The sequence below is a fragment of the Chrysoperla carnea genome, chromosome X, assembly GCF_905475395.1.
Source record: "Chrysoperla carnea chromosome X, inChrCarn1.1, whole genome shotgun sequence".
In the NCBI taxonomy this organism is placed as follows: domain Eukaryota; kingdom Metazoa; phylum Arthropoda; class Insecta; order Neuroptera; family Chrysopidae; genus Chrysoperla; species Chrysoperla carnea.
The window spans coordinates 6,514,191-6,533,734 of NC_058342.1; the positions used below are offsets into that span (position 1 = coordinate 6,514,191).

At 42.1% G+C, this 19,544-nt stretch overlaps 2 protein-coding genes across 2 annotated transcripts; one reads left to right on the plus strand and one right to left on the minus strand.

Moving 5' to 3' along the window:
* Positions 1 to 9,399: 9,399 nt before the first annotated feature.
* On the plus strand, positions 9,400 to 13,740 carry LOC123302828. The gene has a single exon (XM_044885919.1). The coding sequence runs from the start codon at positions 9,400 to 9,402 to the stop codon at positions 13,738 to 13,740; it is 4,341 nt and encodes a 1,446-aa protein (XP_044741854.1).
* Positions 13,741 to 18,552: 4,812 nt separating this feature from the next.
* LOC123302829 (mucin-3B-like) lies at positions 18,553 to 19,224 on the minus strand. The gene has a single exon (XM_044885920.1). The coding sequence runs from the start codon at positions 19,222 to 19,224 to the stop codon at positions 18,553 to 18,555; it is 672 nt and encodes a 223-aa protein (XP_044741855.1).
* Between the last annotated feature and the right edge of the window lie 320 nt (positions 19,225 to 19,544).

A 19,544-nucleotide genomic window follows, 5' to 3' on the forward strand; every position in this document is an offset into this window, starting at 1 on the left:
TCCGTTTTTGCTCCTCCTTCGTGACTATGTTCGTTTCTGCAGGCGCAGAGAACTCGATGACGTACATAGTCTTAGATGAGATATCCTGGAGCACTATATCAGGCTTAGTAGCAGAGAGCTGCCTGGTAGTTGGGAACGAGAAATTCCAGAAGATAATGCATTTCTCGTTCTTGACGACGGACTCGATCTCGCCTGGAGCATATGGTAGGACTGACGTAGGGTCCACTTCATACTTGTGTCTCAAGAAGTAGTACAGCACGCGGAGGGCAGCGTTAGGGCGATGTATGTAGGTGTTCGTGGCATAAGAAGGACATGCCGAGATGAGGTGCATCAGCGTCTCCGGCTGAGATTTGCACGCTCTGCACATAGTGGTGGAGACTGCTTTCTTATATACATACTTTTGGTGAGTTAGCGTCGCTATCACACCATCTTGGGCAGCGATGATAAAGCCTTCTGTTTCGGACTTGAGTCCAGCTGATCGCAGAAAAGAGAACGTAAGATCAACGGAAAGACCACAGGAGTCTAGATGACGGTAGAACATTCCCTGATGGTCACGATGCCGATGATCCTCGAAGAGGGAGCGTATTTCAGCTCGTTTAACAGCTAAACGAAGTCGAGATTTGGAGAGAAGGATCACGTTATCATCAAGATCACGATAAGACGGATCAAAAGCAAGGCCCAATTTAGACGCTGCATGTTGTGCCGCAGAGAACAAGAATGCTCCTTTACCCTGGATCTCATGATCGCGCACGAGTTCCATAAGAGGGTCAGAACTATTTATGACCTGACAAGCTATTCCTAAAACTATCCTATCATGTAGACATTCAACGGATAGGAGACCTCTACCTCCTTGCTGGCGTGGGAGGTAGTTACGGGGTACAGAAGCACGTGGGTGCAAACTACGATTGACGTTCATGAGTTTGCGAGTGCCTCTATCAAGTTCCTTAAGCTCCTCTATTGTCCATTTGATGGAACCAAAAGAATAGAGAAGGATGGGTATTGCAAGCATATTAGTAGCACGGATCTTATGGATCCCAGACAATTCTGATTGCCAGATTTGTCGAAGACGGTGCCTATACCTGCCGCGAAGAGCTTCCTTGACAGTAGACACACTTTGAATGTGGTTTTATCCGACACCCAAATATGTGTAGAGCTCTTCTTCATCGAGATGTTTCACGATGCTTCCATCTGTGAGTTGCACGTCTGCATCGTAATCAGGGACACGACCCCTCTTACAATGAATGACGGCACATTTATCAAGTCCGAATTCCATGCCAATAGCCTTCGTGTACTGATGGACAGCTTTGAGAGCTTGAGATAGACTGCTCTCAGAAGAAGCATAAAGTTTCAGGTCATCCATATAGAATAGATGAGTTACCTGATGCTTCCTATCTGTCGGGGGACCACAACGGTAACCAGTTTCCTCTCGCAAGCGCAAGGAAAGGGGCATAAGGGAGATGCAGAATAAAAGCGGGCTAAGGCTGTCGCCTTGACAGACACCACGCTTATACGTTACCAGATCTGTTGAGACAGTACGTTTACCACATCTAATGGTAAATTTGGTCTTCCACAAAGGTAACAGCTCTTCGATGCATCTGATGATATCGAGGTGAATTTTCAAACATTTGAGCAGCACCAATATGAGTTGGTGAGAGGTTGTGTCAAATTCTTTCCTATAATCCACCCAGGCCATACTCAGGTCGCGTTGATACTGACGGGCGTCTTGACAGATACATCTGTCAACAAAAAGATTATCTTTGCAACCTGATATACCTCGTTTGGAGCCGCGTTGCTCGTATATCATCTGCCAAACCGGTTCTATGGTTGTGAGTATGCGTTCATTAAGAATAGCGGTGAACGCTTTGTACACGGTATTGAGACATGTAATCGGGCGATAATTGCTCGGAACTGAAAGGTCTCCTTTCTTGGGAATCAAAACTGTTCGTCCTTCCGCGAACCACGTTGGAAAGGTCCCGTACCCAAGGATATATGAAGTAAAGTGCCTAGCAAGATGTGCGTGTGTGGAAGTTAAACGTTTCCACCAGAAGTTGGACACAGCATCCATGCCAGGCGCCGAAAGATTCTTCTTGCCTTTGAAAGCAAGGGATACTTCATCAGCGGTAACAGATGTTAGGACCGCTTGTTCTGCTAGGCGCGCGTTGCAGAACCTTTCGAACAGTTTGATTGGTCTTATATTTTTATCTACACTAGTCGACTTTTCATATAAATCACGCCAGTAGCCATCGATTTGCTCTATCGAAGGTGGATTCTCGACGAGAGAAGGGGGTTTTGCAAATAAACGGGAAGGATTCGATACAAAGATCTTGTTTTCTCGAATACACTTCTCGCGTTTAACTAGCTTTTTCCGAGCGAGAGCTAGTACACGTATCTTTTCAATGTTTCGCTGCTTGATAGTGAGCAGGATACCCTTGTTTAGTGTGTGGTGTTGGTGCCTGAGTTCACGCGCGAAGGCTCGCACCTTTGGGGTGAAGGGTTTACCAGCTTTCTGGTACTTTAACACACACTCGATACGTGATACCGTCTGTCGAAGAGGGGTCAACTGGGAGTCAAGTTTCTCTATACGCTTGCGTGTTTTCTCCTCGGCTGTCTCAGTAGACTTGGGGGCAGGAGAAAGAGCACACATTGCAGCATAGACTGAGCTATCGATTTCGAGTAGGCTACTTGTGTGATTCAGATGATCGTCGACGATCTGGTTGATTAAAGCAAGGTCTTGTGCTTTGGCAAACGTTTTGCGGTACTTGGGACGTTTGCGTTTGGAAAGGTCATTATCGGTTTTGAACAGGATATTTTGAAACCGTTCTTTAAGCTCTTCCAAACGAGTGTTTGGTGGCTCAGCAGGAAGGATCGGAGTTTCCTCTACGTTCGCTTCCGTGGTCGAAGTGAGTGGCGTGGCTGTTTCCGCCGTTAACACAGGTAGTGCTGGGATATCTTCGGGTATCAGCGGCGTAGGTGGTGAAGCCTCTAATACAGGTGGTGTTAGAGGCCTCTCACTTTCTAATACTGGCTCATCATGAGATATTCCATCCTGCGTCTCAGCGACTAATGCCTCACGTGTAGAATGAACTACATCAATAGCAGCCGGCTCTATCTCATCACCTCGATTCACTTCCGCTTGCGTAGTCCTGCATCGTTTCTCTTGTCCTGTTCGGGGTTTGTCAAATCCGGTTTTTTTTAGACGGGATACTTGATCGCGTAGATGTTGCGATTTTATATGGGAAAGTTCGGGATGCTTTTCGCACCAGAGGGTATGCATCCTGCCCATATAGCCACGTCTCGATGGTTCACTTGCTTCGTAGCAAGTGAGCAGGTCAGCCTTAAGTGCCTTCGTCCATTGAAAGCGCTGAAGACGACTGTTTTGTGTGCTCGCTCGACTTTCTTGAGAAGTGCCTTGAGATGGCTCCTCGTCGTCAGCGGCACGTCTAGTCTCCGGGACTAGCCTGGGATCCAAAGCCAAATTTGATTGCTCTCCCTCATATCCGTGAGAACTACCCCCTATAGGTAAGGTAGAAGCGTCACCTGCAGGGGGGCGGGGTTCTGTAGGACTGGGTCGACTACTACCCGCCTGAGGACCGAAAAATCTGCTTCTCAAATTTGACATTTTTGGATTTGACTCATTTAGCTCCGCTGAGTCAGCACGGACCCACCTCGTTAGCCCATCACTTTGAGTGGAATTGATGGTTACCGGGTATGGCACGTGTCCTAGTGTTAGGCTCGGACGTGAGGTTAGGGATTGCCTGCCCTTATTATTATTATTATAATTATTATTATTAAAAATTTGAAATTAACGAATTCATGCCTGCCAAGGAGGGAGAGAGGATACAGGATTTACACCCCAGAGCCTCCCATCTTCTTGAGAGACATAAATCTTCACAAGTCAGCTACGTCTTTTGAAGAAAGTTCACTGACTTGTGGCCGTGTAGTCTGTTCGTCCGTCAGTCCACGCGACGTCCGTTGGTCCGTCTGTCTTCCGAGTCAGTAGTACGTAAGTCTGTCTAATGTCCTGGTCAAGCAGGCTCCGTCCCTGCACCGCAGCGATGTGGAACCTACTAAAAGAAAGAAAAAAAAGAAAAAGAAAAAAGAAACTTCAAGGGCTGTTACTTGAAGACAGTCTGATGCGATCTCAATGTACGAAGGGTGCCTATAATGACAGCCTTCTGCATAGAAGAGATAAGGTGACGAAGATGAGATCTGCAGACCGGAATTTGAGATAGATTCGTCTCGAGAGTGGGACGAATTCCGCCTAGGCAACCGATAATGAGGACAACCATTTTGACTGAGTAGCCAGGGTGTAGTTGTCGTAGTTCTTGTAAGAGATCAAGATATTTAGTCCGTTTTTGCTCCTCCTTCGTGACTATGTTCGTTTCTGCAGGCGCAGAGAACTCGATGACGTACATAGTATTAGATGAGATATCCTGGAGCACTATATCAGGCTTAGTAGCAGAGAGCTGCCTGGTAGTTGGGAACGAGAAATTCCAGAAGATAATGCATTTCTCGTTCTTGACGACGGACTCGATCTCGCCTGGAGCATATGGTAGGACTGACGTAGGGTCCACTTCATACTTGTGTCTCAAGAAGTAGTACAGCACGCGGAGGGCAGCGTTATGGCGATGTATGTAGGTGTTCGTGGCATAAGAAGGACATGCCGAGATGAGGTGCATCAGCGTCTCCAGCTGAGATTTGCACGCTCAGCACATAGTGGTGGAGACTGCTTCTTTACATACATACTTTTGGTGAGTTAGCGTCGCTATCACACTATCTTGGGCAGCGATGATAAAGCCTTCTGTTTCGGACTTGAGTCCAGCTGATCGGAGAAAAGAGAACGTAAGATCAACGGAAAGACTACAGGTGTCAAGATGACGGTAGAACATTCCCTGATGGTCACGATTCCGATTATTTTCGAAGAGGGAGCGTATTTCAGCTCGTTTCACAGCTGAACGAAGTCGAGATTTGGAGAGAAGGACCACGTTATCATCAAGATCACGATTAGACGGCTCAAAAGCAAGGCCCAATTTAGACGCTGCATGTTGTGCTGCAGAGAACAAGAATGCTCCTTTACCCTGTAACTCATGATCGCGCACGAGTTCCATAAGAGGGTCAGAACTATTTATGACCTGACAAGCTATTCCTCAAACTACCCTATCATGTAGACATTTAACGGATAGGAGACCTCTACCTCCTTGCTGGCGTGGTAGGTAATTACGCGGTACAGAAGCACGTGGGTGCAAACTACGATTGACGTTCATAAGTTTGCGAGTGCCTCTATCAAGTTCCTTAAGCTCCTTTATTGTCCATTTGATGGAACCAAAAGAATAGAGAAGGATGGGTATTGCTAGCATATTAGTAGCACGGATCTTATGGATCCCAGACAATTCTGATTGCCAGATTTGTCGAAGACGGTGCCTATACCTGCCGCGAAGAGCTTCCTTGACAGTAGACACACTTTGAATGTTGTTTTCACCGACACCCAAATATGTGTAGAGCTCTTCTTCATCGAGATGTTTCACGATGCTTCCATCTGTGAGCTGCACGTCTGCATCGTAATCAGGGACACGACCCTTCTTACAATGAATGACGGCACATTTATCAAGTCCGAATTCCATGCCAATAGCCTTCGTGTACTGATGGACAGCTTTGAGAGCTTGAGATAGACTGCTCTCAGAAGAAGCATAAAGTTTCAGGTCATCCATATAGAATAGATGAGTTACCTGATGCTTCCTATCTGTCGGAGGACCACAACGGTAACCAGTTTCTTCTCGCAAGCGCAAGGAAAGGGACATAAGGGAGATGCAGAATAAAAGCGTGCTAAGGCTGTCGCCTTGATAGACACCACGCTTATACGTTACCAGATCTGTTGAGACAGTACGTTTACCACATCTAATGGTAAATTTGGTCTTCCACAAAGGTAACAGCTCTTCAATGCATCTGATGATATCGGGGTGAATTTTCAAACATTTGAGCAGCACCAATATGAGTTGGTGAGAGGTAGTGTCAAATGCTTTCCTATAATCCACCCAGGCCATACTCAGGTCGCGTTGATACTGACGGGCGTCTTGACAGATACATCTGTCAACAAGAAGATTATCTTTGCAACCTGATATACCTCGTTTGGAGCCGCGTTGCTCGTATATCATCTGCCAAACCGGTTCTATGGTTGTGAGTATGCGTTCATTAAGAATGGAGGTGAACGCTTTGTACACGGTATTGAGACATATAATCGGGCGATAATTGCTCGGAACTGAAAGGTCTCCTTTCTTGGGAATCAAAACTGTTCGTCCTTCCGCAAACCACGTTGGAAAGGTCCCGTACCCAAGGATGTATGAAGTAAAGTGCCTAGCAAGATGTGCGTGTGTGGAAGTTAAACGTTTCCACCAGAAGTTAGACACGGCATCCATGCCAGGCGCCGAATGATTCGTCTTGCCTTTGAAAGCAAGGGATACTTCATCATCGGTAACAGATGTTAGGACCGCTTGTTCTGCTAGGCGCGCGTTGCAGAACCTTTCGAACAGTTTGATTGGTCTTATATTTTTATCTACACTAGTCGACTTTTCATATAAATCACGCCAGTAGCCATCGATTTGCTCTATCGAAGGTGGATTCTCGACGAGAGAAGGGTTTTTTGCAAATAAACGGGAAGGATTCGATACAAAGATCTTGTTCTCTCGAATACACTTCTCGCGTTTAACTAGCTTTTTTCGAGCGAAAGCTAGTGCACGTATCTTTTCAATGTTTCGCTGCTTGATAGTGAGCAGGATACCTTTGTTTAGTGTGTGGTGTTGGTGCCTGAGTTCACGCGCGAAGGCTCGCACCTTTGGGGTGAAGGGTTTACCAGCTTTCTGGTACTCTAACACACACTCGATACGTGATACCGTCTGTCGAAGAGGGGTCAACTTGGAGTCAAGTTGCTCTATACGCTTGCGTGTTTTCTCCTCGGCTGTCTCAGTAGACTTGGGGGCAGGAGAAAGAGCACACATTGCAGCATAGACTGAGCTATCGATTTCGAGTAGGCTACTTGTATGATTCAGATGATCGTCGACGATCTGGTTGATTAAAGCAAGGTCTTGTGCTTTGGCAAACGTTTTGCGGTACTTGGGACGTTTGCGTTTGGAAAGGTCATTATCGGATTTGAACAGGATATTTTGAAACCGTTCTTTAAGCTATTCCAAACGAGTGTTTGGTGGCTCAGCAGGAAGGATCCAAGTTTCCTCTACGATCTCTTCCGTGGTCGAAGTGAGTGGCGTGGCTGTTTCCGCCGTTAACACAGGTAGTGCTGGGATATCTTCGGGTATCAGAGGCGTAGGTAGTGAAGCCTCTAACACAGGTGGTGGTGGGGTGTTTTGACATACCCGATCCTGTGTCTCAGTATCAGACCTCTCACTTTCTAATACTGGCTCATCCTGAGATATTCCATCCTGCGTCTCAGCGACTAATGTCTCACGTGTAGAATGAACTACACCAATAGCAGCCGGCTCTATCTCATCTCCTCGATTCACTTCCGCTTGCATAGTCCTGCATCGTTTCTCTTGTCCTGTTCGGGGTTTGTCAAATCCGGTTTTTTTTTTTTGAGACGGGATACTTGATCGCGTAGATGTTGCGATTTCATATGGGAAAGTTCGGGATGCTTTTCGCACCAGAGGGTGTGCAACCTGCCCATATAGCCACGTCTAGATGGTTCACTTGCTTCGTAACAAGTGAGCAGGTCAGCCTTAAGTGCCTTTGTCCATTGAAAGCGCTGAAGACGACTGTTTTGTGTGCTCGCTCGACTTTCTTGAGAAGTGCCTTGAGATGGCTCTTCGTCGTCAGCGGCACGTCTAGTCTCAAGGACTAGCCTGGGATCCAAAGCCAAATTTGATTGCTCTCCTTCATATTCGTGAGAGCTACCCCCTATAGGTAAGGTAGGAGCGTCACCTGAAGGGGGGTGGGGTTGAAAAATCTGCTTCTCAAATTTGACATTTTTGGATTTGACTCATTTAGCTCCGCTGAGTCAGCACGGACCCACCTCGTTAGCCCATCACTTTGAGTGGAATTGATGGTTACCGGGTATGGCACGTGTCCTAGTGTTAGGCTCGGATGTGAGGTTAGGGATTGCCTGCCCTTATTATTATTATTATTATTATTATTATTATTGTTTACGCCGGAATTGGGACTTTGAACTTATCTTCAAATCCGACTCTGGTTTTTGGTGTTTACACAAATTTTGTTTAAAGAGAATTAAATCTATTTTTTTTGAACGGAGATATTCTGTCTCCTTTTAATTTGAGTAATTGCCCTTTGCGCAATCACTCACTTATCGAGAGTCAGTCAACGCGAACAGTTGGTTCTCATTGTGAATTTAAAGCGGACAGTGTGTCCCTCATTTTTGTGCTGTACAACAGTAGTGTAATCAGATAGTGCGTCTGTATACCAAGGACAGTGCGTCCTCATCTTCTATATGTGTTATTAATTCGTACGTATAATTAACGTTCGGTAAACGGTTTACTTATCAAGTTACTACTTCAAACTAGTTCACTATAATATCCTATAATTATCCATCCTTTTATCCAAATTACGTGGGTGAAACCAGAAGAAGTTTGAAGATTATTACCGGAGTAGGCCTTCAAAAGGTTAATGCAACCATTTCATTTCATTTCACATTTTTCCGTATAAATTTATTCGAGAAGTATTCCGACTTTGGATATTACGTCCATTAGCCAGAGCCACTACATTTATTGGTCCTTCGAAGCGGATTGTGAGCCTGGGGAATACGTTTTTGCATGATTTGTGCGGAGAATTGTCGAATTTTTGAGAAAAAATTGGAGTAAAAAAAAACGTGTAAAAAACGCGCGAAAAGATATTTTTTAATGATATAACTTGTTTTCGCTAGCAAACAAGCTTGCTAGATAGTTTTATCGTGTGCGCATGTCTACAACGTGAGAGTGAGACAACATTACATACCAATGATATGCGCAGTAGTTACTTAAAACACTGTTTTATTGAGTGAATAAACAGATATTTTTGTTTCATAATATCAAAATTTTCGACGGATTCAAGTCGGTGTTTATTGTTTATATTGTTTGAGTATTATTATCATTATCATTTTTCTGTAGATTTGGGCATTATTGAGTTTTTGATGGAATAAATACTTTTTACAATATTTATTTCGAAGTAAAGTAAATGGTTATTTAAAACTGGTTACTTGTATTTAAGTTAACACACACTTATTGAGTACGTATTGTTTGTTTACATGATAATCAAAGTGTTGATCTTTGTGTACGAAATACTTATAAAATTTATTTCAAATCAACCATTTAATCGTTTGTTTACAAAATACAATACACACTATTTAGTCTATTTGTGTATTACTTGTTTACGTACACCTGCTGTCACTGATTATTGACAATAATGGCTGAAGCTAAATTAAAATCAAAATTAAAGGTTTTAACTTCGAAAAAGCAAACCCTTTTCAAAAGAGTACAGCTATTATTTGATAAAAGTCAAAACATTGCGGATGAGACAATTGTGAATGATTTTCTTATCAGATATTCGACTTTGAACGAGACCTGTAATGAGTTTAAGCTCCTAGTTGATGATATAAATTTAATAAATTTAGAGCTAGATCCTGAATTTGAGCCAAATTGTCAAGAATTAAATGTAATTGATGAATTGTTTTGTCACATTAAATCCGTAGCTGATTCTCTTAAGGTGAAAAAATCCGAGCAAGTAAATGAATCGGTGAAATCGATTGGGGTTATAGTCTCTCCTAGGCTACCTAAAATTACGATTCCATCGTTTGATGGCAACCCGCTAAGATGGCCTATATTTTATGCTACTTTCAAATCATTGGTGCATGAAAACATAAAATTGGATAGTATTTCCAAATTACATTATTTATTAGGAAGTTTAACTCACAATGCACTCGCTTTATGTAGTGGGGTACCTCCTACACCTGAAAATTATTCAATTATGTGGGATTCATTAATTGATAAATATCAAGATTCACGGCAGATAGCCTTTATGTATTTGGATCAAATTTTGAAATTCAAACCTTTTTTAGTGGAAAGTGGTCAAAATTTAAACTTATTTGTTGAAAAATTTGATAGTGCCGTTAATGCTTTAAAGCAAGTAAAGGTGGGAGAGTTATCCGATTTTATTTTAATGACAATTGCCTTACAAAAATTGGATGTGCATACACAGAAGTTATTTGAACAGTCATTGGCTAAAGGGGTCATTCCCACTTACAATGAACTTTCCGTTTTTATCAAAACCCAAGCGAAAATACTGAGTCGAACTAGTGGTTCAGCTAATTCCAGTAAGCAAGCAAATTCTAAGGCGGTGATGCATTCATTTGCTGTTAGTGCCGATTCAAATTCGTCCGATGTTATGAGTAATAATACGTGTGAGAAATTAATTTGTCCAAAATGTAAGGGAGATCACAAATTATTCAAGTGTCATAAATTTATGTCTTTAACGCCTACGGAACGAGTCCATGTGCTTAAAGCACATAATTTATGTTTCAACTGTTTGCATTCCAATCACGGTGTAAAGAATTGTAGTTCAAACTCGAGCTGTCGTAAATGTTCAAAACGCCATCATACGCTTTTACATTTTCATCATAAGTCAGATGCCAATGGTAAAGATAATTCAGAAGTTTTAAAGGGTAATCCCTCCACATCGAGTGTGTCAGTTGAATGCAAGCCATCTCCTCCGGTGAGTTTGTGTTCGACATCAGAATTAGTGCAATCGAAATATACTGTATTATTGGCTACAGCTCAAGTACATGTTGTATCTCATTTTGGAGAAAATTTTTTATTTAGATTTTTGATTGACAGTGCAAGTCAATGCAATTTCATAACTCAGAGGTGTTGTCAAAGACTCAAGTTACCAGTGAATCGAGCGTGTCTGACCGTGCCAGGAATCGGTGTTTCCGAAAAACGCGTCAACGGACAAGCTCAATTAAAATTTTATAGTAAATATGATATTCACAATAAATACACGATGGATGTTTTAATAGTTGATAAAATTACGGATCAGTTGCCAACCTGTGTGATTGATAGTGAAGTGTGTGATACATTTAAAAATTTGCGTTTGGCAGATGATGAATTTTATCGACCGAGTGAGATTGATGGAATGATAGGCGCCGAGTTAGTGCCCTACATTCTGAAGGGACTTCGAATCACAGGTCCGGATTCGCCAGTCGCCCTTGATTCGACGTTAGGTTTCATTATTATGGGTAAAGCGAAAGCTGAAGTCACTAATAACATCATTCAATCTTATTGTTGTGTTAACTCTCCCCTTAATATGGATCAACTCATCCAACAATTTTGGGATATAGAGGAAGTGCCAAACGGTACCGTGTTAAACGCAGACGATTTAGAGTGCGAAAAATTATTTGCGGCGTCTGTTAAGCGAGACGTAAGTGGTCGATATGAGGTAGCTTTACCATTTAGAAAGATTTTTTCTGATTTAGGAGACTCTTATACTTCTGCTTTAAGACGATTCCAAAACTTAGAAAAACGATTCGCCTCTATGCCTTTGTTTAAAAAACAATATATGGAAGTTATACGTGACTATTTCGACCAAGGTCATCTGAAGACCATAAGTGGTCTACATCCTAAATCATGTGGCTACTTTATTCCTCATCACGGGGTTTTTAAGGCTAGCTCCAGTTCTACACCATTACGAGTGGTTTTCGATGCGTCCGCGAAAACCGATAATGGAATATCTTTAAACGATACTTTATATACCGGTCCGAAATTACAAACTGATATTTTTGACATTCTACTTAATTTTCGTTTATTTCAATTTGCTATGACATCAGATGTGAAACAGATGTATAGACAAATTGAATTGTGTCCTCCTCATCAAAAATATCAATGTATTTTGTGGAGGTTTTCTGGTGAAGAACCTATTCAAATTTGCCAATTAACCACGGTTGCCTTTGGGGTTAAGAGTTCTCCCTACTTAGCTTTACGCACTTTACGCCAATTAGCTGTCGATGAAGCGAAAAAATTTCCTTTAGCGTCCGAGATAATATTACGTGATATCTATATCGATGACATAATTTGTTCTGTGGCCGAAAAGTCGATCGCGCATAACATTTATCGTGAATTAGTCGGTTTATTCCGAGCAGGAGGCATGGAACTAATAAAATGGGCGACTCATTTACGTGAGTTATCTGATGAAATTCCTGATCATGCTCGGTCAAATCAAATTTTGGAATTCCCTACGGAGTTTTTGAAGGTGCTTGGCTTGCAGTGGCAAGCAAATAGCGACGTTCTAAGCTTTTCTATTAGTGTTGAAAATTTAGAATGTACAAAAAGAAATATTTTGAAAACTGTAATGCGTATCTGGGACCCTTTAGGTTTGCTTGTTCCGGTATCTTTACATATGAAATTACTAATTCAAGAATTGTGGCTACTCAAACTTGAGTGGGATGAACCTATTCCAAATTATTTACAAAATATTTGGAAAGTCTTTCAAAATGAGTTAAACGACTTAAGTCAAATAAAAATTCCACGTCCTATTGGATTTAAAACGGGTTCTTCGCTAGAATTGTTGGCATTTCGCGATGCATCGTCCAAAGCATATGCCGCAGTTATATATTCCAGGATTATAGATCCGGACCGTCACATACAACTTCATATATTATGTGCTAAATCCAAAGTGGCTCCAGTTAAAACAATTTTAACTATCCCTCGTTTAGAGTTATGTGCGACATTATTATTAGCAAAACTTTTGAAGTGTGTTATTGCCCAATATTCGAATCGAGTGAATATTACTAATGTGTTTGCGTTTTCCGATTCAATGGTAGTGCTTAATTGGATCAATGGTTCCCCCCATAAGTGGAAGACTTTTGTAGCTAACCGTGTATCAAAAATTCAATCGTTAATTGATGTGTCGTCGTGGTATCATATTTCTAGTAGCGATAATCCAGCGGATTGTGCGTCTCGAGGATTATTACCGAAAGAATTTCTTGAACATCCGTTGTGGTTGAGTGGACCATCATGGTGTTCGCGTGATAGGTCAGAGTGGCCTCTAAAACCCTTTACAAAAAATATTGAGCAAGAAGTTGTCTGTGAGGCTAAGACAATTTCGTTACCCGTTTTCGAAGAGGAAGAGCATCCTCTTTATTCATTAATTAATCGTTGCGGTTCTTGGTTAAAATTAATACGATCAACCGTATTTGTGTTGCGATTCGCTAGAATATTGCCAAAACGGCAAAATATTATAGCTACAGATTTAACCAAAGCCGAGAATTACTTAATTTCTAGTGTTCAACGTGTTCATTTTCGAGAAGAGTTTCGTTTATTGAAGAATGACAAACTGTGTTCTCCGAAAATACGCTTTCTGAATCCTTTCATACAGGATAACATTATTCGGGTAGGAGGTCGTTTAGTCAATGCGGTGATTGCTTACGACCAACAACATCCCATGCTACTCCCCAAAAGAGATCATTTTGTTGATTTATTAATCGATTATAATCATCGATTCAATTTACATGCCGGACCTCATTTATTATTGTCCGTATTGCGTCAAAAATATTGGATTTTAGCCGCGAGAGGAACGGTCCGTTTTCATGTACAAAAGTGTAATACTTGTTTTAAAACTAAACCGCGTTCACACGCACCAATTATGGCTGATTTACCCAGTGTCAGAGTATCTCAAGCTAAGGCATTTACTTATACCGGTGTCGATTATGGTGGTCCATTCTATATAACGTTAAGTAGGCATCGTGGAGTATGATCCCAAAAGGCTTACATCTGTCTTTTTACATGTTTGACAACCCGAGCGGTTCATTTAGAATTGGCATCAGATTTAAGTACGGATGTTTTTTTAGCTGCGTTCAAGCGTTTTCTATCTAGACGTGGGCCGTGTTCTACAATTTATTCTGACTCAGGTACGAATTTTATTGGTGCTAAACGATATTTAAATGAGTTGTATGAATTTGTTCAATCTAATCTCTACCAATCAGCTATAAATTCAGAGTTGTCTTGTCGACGTATCATTTGGCGATTGAATCCACCCACTGGGAGCCATTTCGGAGGAGCTTGGGAGAGTATGATAAAATCAGTTAAGACTCACTTAACTAGAGTTATTGGGGAGCAAATTTTATCATATGAGGAATTTTCAACCGTGCTTATACAAATTGAAGCCTTGTTAAATTCACGCCCATTAGTCTGGCAATCTTCAGATGCGGCCGAGGGTTTGCCGTTAACCCCGGCTCATTTTTTAACGTTAACCCCTTTACAACGTTTACCCGCATATAATGTACTTGATAAGCCCCTAAATAAGTTACAAAGAAAGGAATTGCTTGATAGTTTGGTCCAATCGTATTGGAAACGATGGCACCAAGAATATTTAGGCGAGTTACAAACGCGACAAAAATGGAATACTCCAACCTGTCCTGTAACTCCGGGTACTTTAGTTTTAATTAAAAACGATAATTTACCGCCACTTCAATGGCTTACTGGTGTAATAGAAGAGGTATTTCCGGGAAATGATAACATTATTCGCGTCGCCACGGTCAAAACCAAAAATGGAGTGTATAAAAGACCAGTGGTGAAGCTGTGCCCCCGACCGTCCCAATAATTCTTTAAAGATTTTACAAACGGAATCATACGGCTCAATAAGTGTTAAGGACGTATGATCCTAAATTTGAATCTACCAGTTTATTTATTTATTGGTTTTATTTTTTTTTTATTATTAAGTTACAGAGTTCTTTTTTTTACTTAATTTTAAAACAGTGTTTTAAGGTGGGGGGAATGTTTACGCCGGAATTCGGACTTTGAACTTATCTTCAAATCCGACTCTGGTTTTTGGTGTTTACACAAATTTTGTTTAAAGAGAATTAAATCTATTTTTTTTTGAACGGAGATATTCTGTCTCCTTTTAATTTGAGTAATTGCCCTTTGCGCAATCACTCACTTATCGAGAGTCAGTCAACGCGAACAGTTGGTTCTCATTGTGAATTTAAAGCGGACAGTGTGTCCCTCATTTTTGTGCTGTACAACAGTAGTGTAATCAGATAGTGCGTCTGTATACCAAGGACAGTGCGTCCTCATCTTCTATATGTGTTATTAATTCGTACGTATAATTAACGTTCGGTAAACGGTTTACTTATCAAGTTACTACTTCAAACTAGTTCACTATAATATCCTATAATTATCCATCCTTTTATCCAAATTACGTGGGTGAAACCAGAAGAAGTTTGAAGATTATTACCGGAGTAGGCGTTCAAAAGGTTAGTGCAACCATTTCATTTCATTTCACATTTTTCCGTATAAATTTATTCGAGAAGTATTCCGACTTTGGATATTACGTCCATTAGCCAGAGCCACTACAATTATTATTATTATTATTATTATTATTATTATGATTTAAAATTTGAAATTAACGAATTCATGCCTGCCAAGGAGGGAGAGAGGATACAGGATTTACACCCCAGAGCCTCCCATCTCCTTGAGAGACATAAATCTTCACAAGGCAGCTACGTCTTTTGAAGAAAGTTCACTGACTTGTGGCCGTGTAGTCTGTACGTCCGTCAGTCAACGCGACGTCCGTTTGTCCGTCTGTCTTCCGAGTCGGTGGTACGTAAGTCTGTCTGATGTCCTGGTCAAGCAGGCTCCGTCCCTGCACCGCAGCGATGTGGAACCTACTAAAAGAAAGAAAAAAAAAAGAAAAAAGAAACTTCAAGGGCTGTTACTTGAAGACAGTCTGATGCGATCTCAATGTACGAAGGGTGCCTATAATGACAGCCTTCTGCATGGAAGAGATAAGGTGACGAAGATGTGACCTGCAGACCGGAATTTGAGATAGATTTGTCTCGAGAGTGGGACGAATTCCGCCTAGGCAACCGATAATGAGGACAACCATTTTGACTGAGTAGCCAGGGTGTAGTTGTCGTAGTTCTTGTAAGAGATCAAGATATTTAGTCCGTTTTTGCTCCTCCTTCGTGACTATGTTCGTTTCTGCAGGCGCAGAGAACTCGATGACGTACATAGTCTTAGATAAGATATCCTGGAGCACTATATCAGGCTTAGTAGCAGAGAGCTGCCTGGTAGTTGGGAACGAGAAATTCCAGAAAATAATGCATTTCTCGTTCTTGACGACGGACTCGATCTCGCCTGGAGCATATGGTAGGACTGGCGTAGGGTCCACTTCATACTTGTCTCAAGAAGTAGTACAGCACGCGGAGGGCAGCGTTATGGCGATGTATGTAGGTGTTCGTGGCATAAGAAGGACATGCCGAGATGAGGTGCATCAGCGTCTCCGGCTGAGATTTGCACGCTCTGCACATAGTGGTGGAGACTGCTTCTTTACATACATACTTTTGGTGAGTTAGCGTCGCTATCACACCATCTTGGGCAGCGATGATAAAGCCTTCTGTTTCGGACTTGAGTCCAGCTGATCGAAGAAAAGAGAATGTAAGATCAACGGAAAGACTACAGGTGTCTAGATGACGGTAGAACATTCCCTGATGGTCACGATTCCGATGATCTTCGAAGAGGGAGCGTATTTCAGCTCGTTTAACAGCTGAACGAAGTCGAGATTTGGAGAGAAGAACCACGTTATCATCAAGATCACGATTAGACGGATCAAAAGCAAGGCCCAATTTAGACGCCGCATGTTGTGCTGCAGAGAACAAGAATGCTCCTTTACCCTGTAACTCATGATCGCGCACGAGTTCCATAAAAGAGTCTGAACTATTTATGACCTGACAAGCTATTCCTTAAACTACCCTATCATGTAGACATTCAACGGATAGGAGACCTCTTCCTCCTTGCTGGCGTGGGAGGTAATAACGCGGTACAGAAGCACGTGGGTGCAAACTACGATTGACGTTCATGAGTTTGTGAGTGCCTCTGTCAAGTTCCTTAAGCTCCTCTATTGTCCATTTGATGGAACCAAAAGAATAGAGAAGGATGGGTATTGCAAGCATATTAGTAGCACGGATCCCAGACAATTCTGATTGCCAGATTTGTCGAAGACGGTGCCTATACCTGCCGCGAAGAGCTTCCTTGACAGTAGACACACTTTGAATGTGGTTTTCAACGACACCCAAATATGTGTAGAGCTCTTCTTCATCGAGATGATTCACGATGCTTCCATCTGTGAGCTGCACGTCTGCATCGTAATCGGAGACACGACCCCTCTTACAATGAATGACGGCACATTTATCAAGTCCGAATTCCATGCCAATAGCCTTCGTGTACTGATGGACAGCTTTGAGAGCTTGAGATAGACTGCTCTCAGAAGAAGCATAAAGTTTTAGGTCATCCATATAGAATAGATGAGTTACCTGATCTTCCTATCTGTCGGGAGACCACAACGGTAACCAGTTTCTTCTCGCAAGCGCAAGGAAAGGGGCATAAGGGAGATGCAGAATAAAAGCGGGCTAAGGCTGTCGCCTTGATAGACACCACGCTTATACGTTACCAGATCTGTTGAGACAGTACGTTTACCACATCTAATGGTAAACTTGGTCTTCCACAAAGGTAACAGCTCTTCGATGCATCTGATGATATCGGGGTGAATTTTCAAGCATTTGAGCAGCACCAATATGAGTTGGTGAGAGGTAGTGTCAAATGCTTTCCTATAATCCACCCAGGCCATACTCAGGTCGCGTTGATAGTGACGAGCGTCTTGACAGATACATCTGTCAACAAGAAGATTATCTTTGCAACCTGATATACCTCGTTTGGAGCCGCGTTGCTCGTATATCATCTGCCAAACCGGTTCTATGGTTGTGAGTATGCGTTCATTAAGAATGGAGGTGAACGCTTTGTACACGGTATTGAGACATGTAATCGGGCGATAATTGCTCGGAACTGAAAGGTCTCTTTTCTTGGGAATCAAAACTGTTCGTCCTTCCGCGAACCACGTTGGAAAGGTCCCGTACCCAAGGATGTATGAAGTAAAGTGCCTAGCAAGATGCGCGTGTGTGGAAGTTAAACGTTTCCACCAGAAGTTGGACACAGCATCCATGCCAGGCGCCGAATGATTCTTCTTGCCTTTGAAAGCAAGGGATACTTCATCAGCGGTAACAGATGTTAGGACCGCTTGTTCTGCTAGGCGCGCGTTGCAGAACCTTTCGAACAGTTTGATTGGTCTTATATTTTTATCTACACTGGTCGACTTTTCATATAAATCACGCCAGTAGCCATCGATTTGCTCTATCGAAGGTGGATTCTCGACGAGAGAAGGGGGTTTTGCAAATAAACGGGAAGGATTCGATACAAAGATCTTGTTCTCTCGAATACACTTCTCGCGTTTAACTAGCTTTTTCCGAGCGAGAGCTAGTGCACGTATCTTTTCAATGTTTCGCTGCTTGATAGTGAGCAGGATACCTATTATTATTATTATTGTCTCATCTATTTCATAGCAGGGCTGAGCCCGATTTAGTTTACCGCACGGACACAGTCAAGTGACGGTAAACTGTTTTTTCCTTGTTCTGGTCTGTCATGTGAACCGGAGAATGTGTGTGAGTGTGCGTGTATATTTGTGAGGGTATTTTTGTTCTTGTAGTGCGTATAAATGTATGTATGTTTATTGTGTTCAGCGACCTCGCCTTTTGGGTGATGTGTGTGGTGTTGTATTGTGCTGTGCTCGCTTTCGCGTTCGATGAGCGATTGGGACGTTCTCCGTCGATTTTGAATAGTGTGCAATTTGGCCATGTGTGAGTCTTGTGAGTCTTACAATGGGTGAAGTGTTTTGTGTGAGGTTTTGATTTATTGGTGGTGGTACGTGTATGGGTGTTGTGGTTAATAAAGTTATACTATGTTGTGTTTCTTGTGAAGTGTTTTGTGTTTTGTTTGAGACATCTGATGGTCTTGATATTTGATCTTGTGTGAGGCTTGTTAACCGAGCAATGGGTGGTGTGTTATGTGTTTCGTTTCGATAAAGTGGGGGTGGTGCGTGTATGAGTGCTGTTGTAGTGTAAGTAATGATGTTGTGTTGTGATGAGTTTGTTTCTTGTGTATTGTTTTGTGTTTGGTTTGGAGAATGTGCTGATGTTGCGTGTGTGAGTGTTGTTGTAGATGTGCTGTGTTGTGTCGGGTATATTTCTTGCGTTATGTTTTGTGTGTGTAACTGTGTGTTGTGTGAGTGCTGGTGTGAAGTTTCCGTGTTTGGCATGAGTGTGTTTGCATTGGTCGGAGAGTATGTTGTGTTTGTTGTTGTTTGTTGAGCAGTGGTTAATGTTTGTGTTTGGAGAGTGCTGTGTCCCATAGAGAGAAACTTTCTCACTATACGGCAAGTATTAATTATAACTGCCTTTTGTAATTGTATGTATGTGTTTTTGTGTAGTTCATGTGTATGCAGACTGTTGTGAAGTGTTGTTGGTATGACGCCTATTGAGCTTAGTATCACCGGAACGACAACAACTGTTGTCATTTTCCATTGATTCCTCAGATCGACAGCTAGATCGGTGTATTTTGTTAGTTTTTCAGTGTGTGTAGACTGAAGGTTGTGTGTGTTGGGTACTGCAATGTCTATGAGGAATGTGGTTTTTGTGTGTTTGTGTATAAGTGTAATGTCTGGCCTGTTGT

What these genes read in the sequence shown, in the direction of transcription:
- LOC123302828 (XM_044885919.1), top strand. Translation starts at nt 9,400, where the DNA reads ATGGCTGAAGCTAAATTAAAATCAAAATTAAAGGTTTTAACTTCGAAA.
- LOC123302829 (XM_044885920.1), bottom strand. Translation starts at nt 19,224, where the DNA reads ATGGGACACAGCACTCTCCAAACACAAACATTAACCACTGCTCAACAA.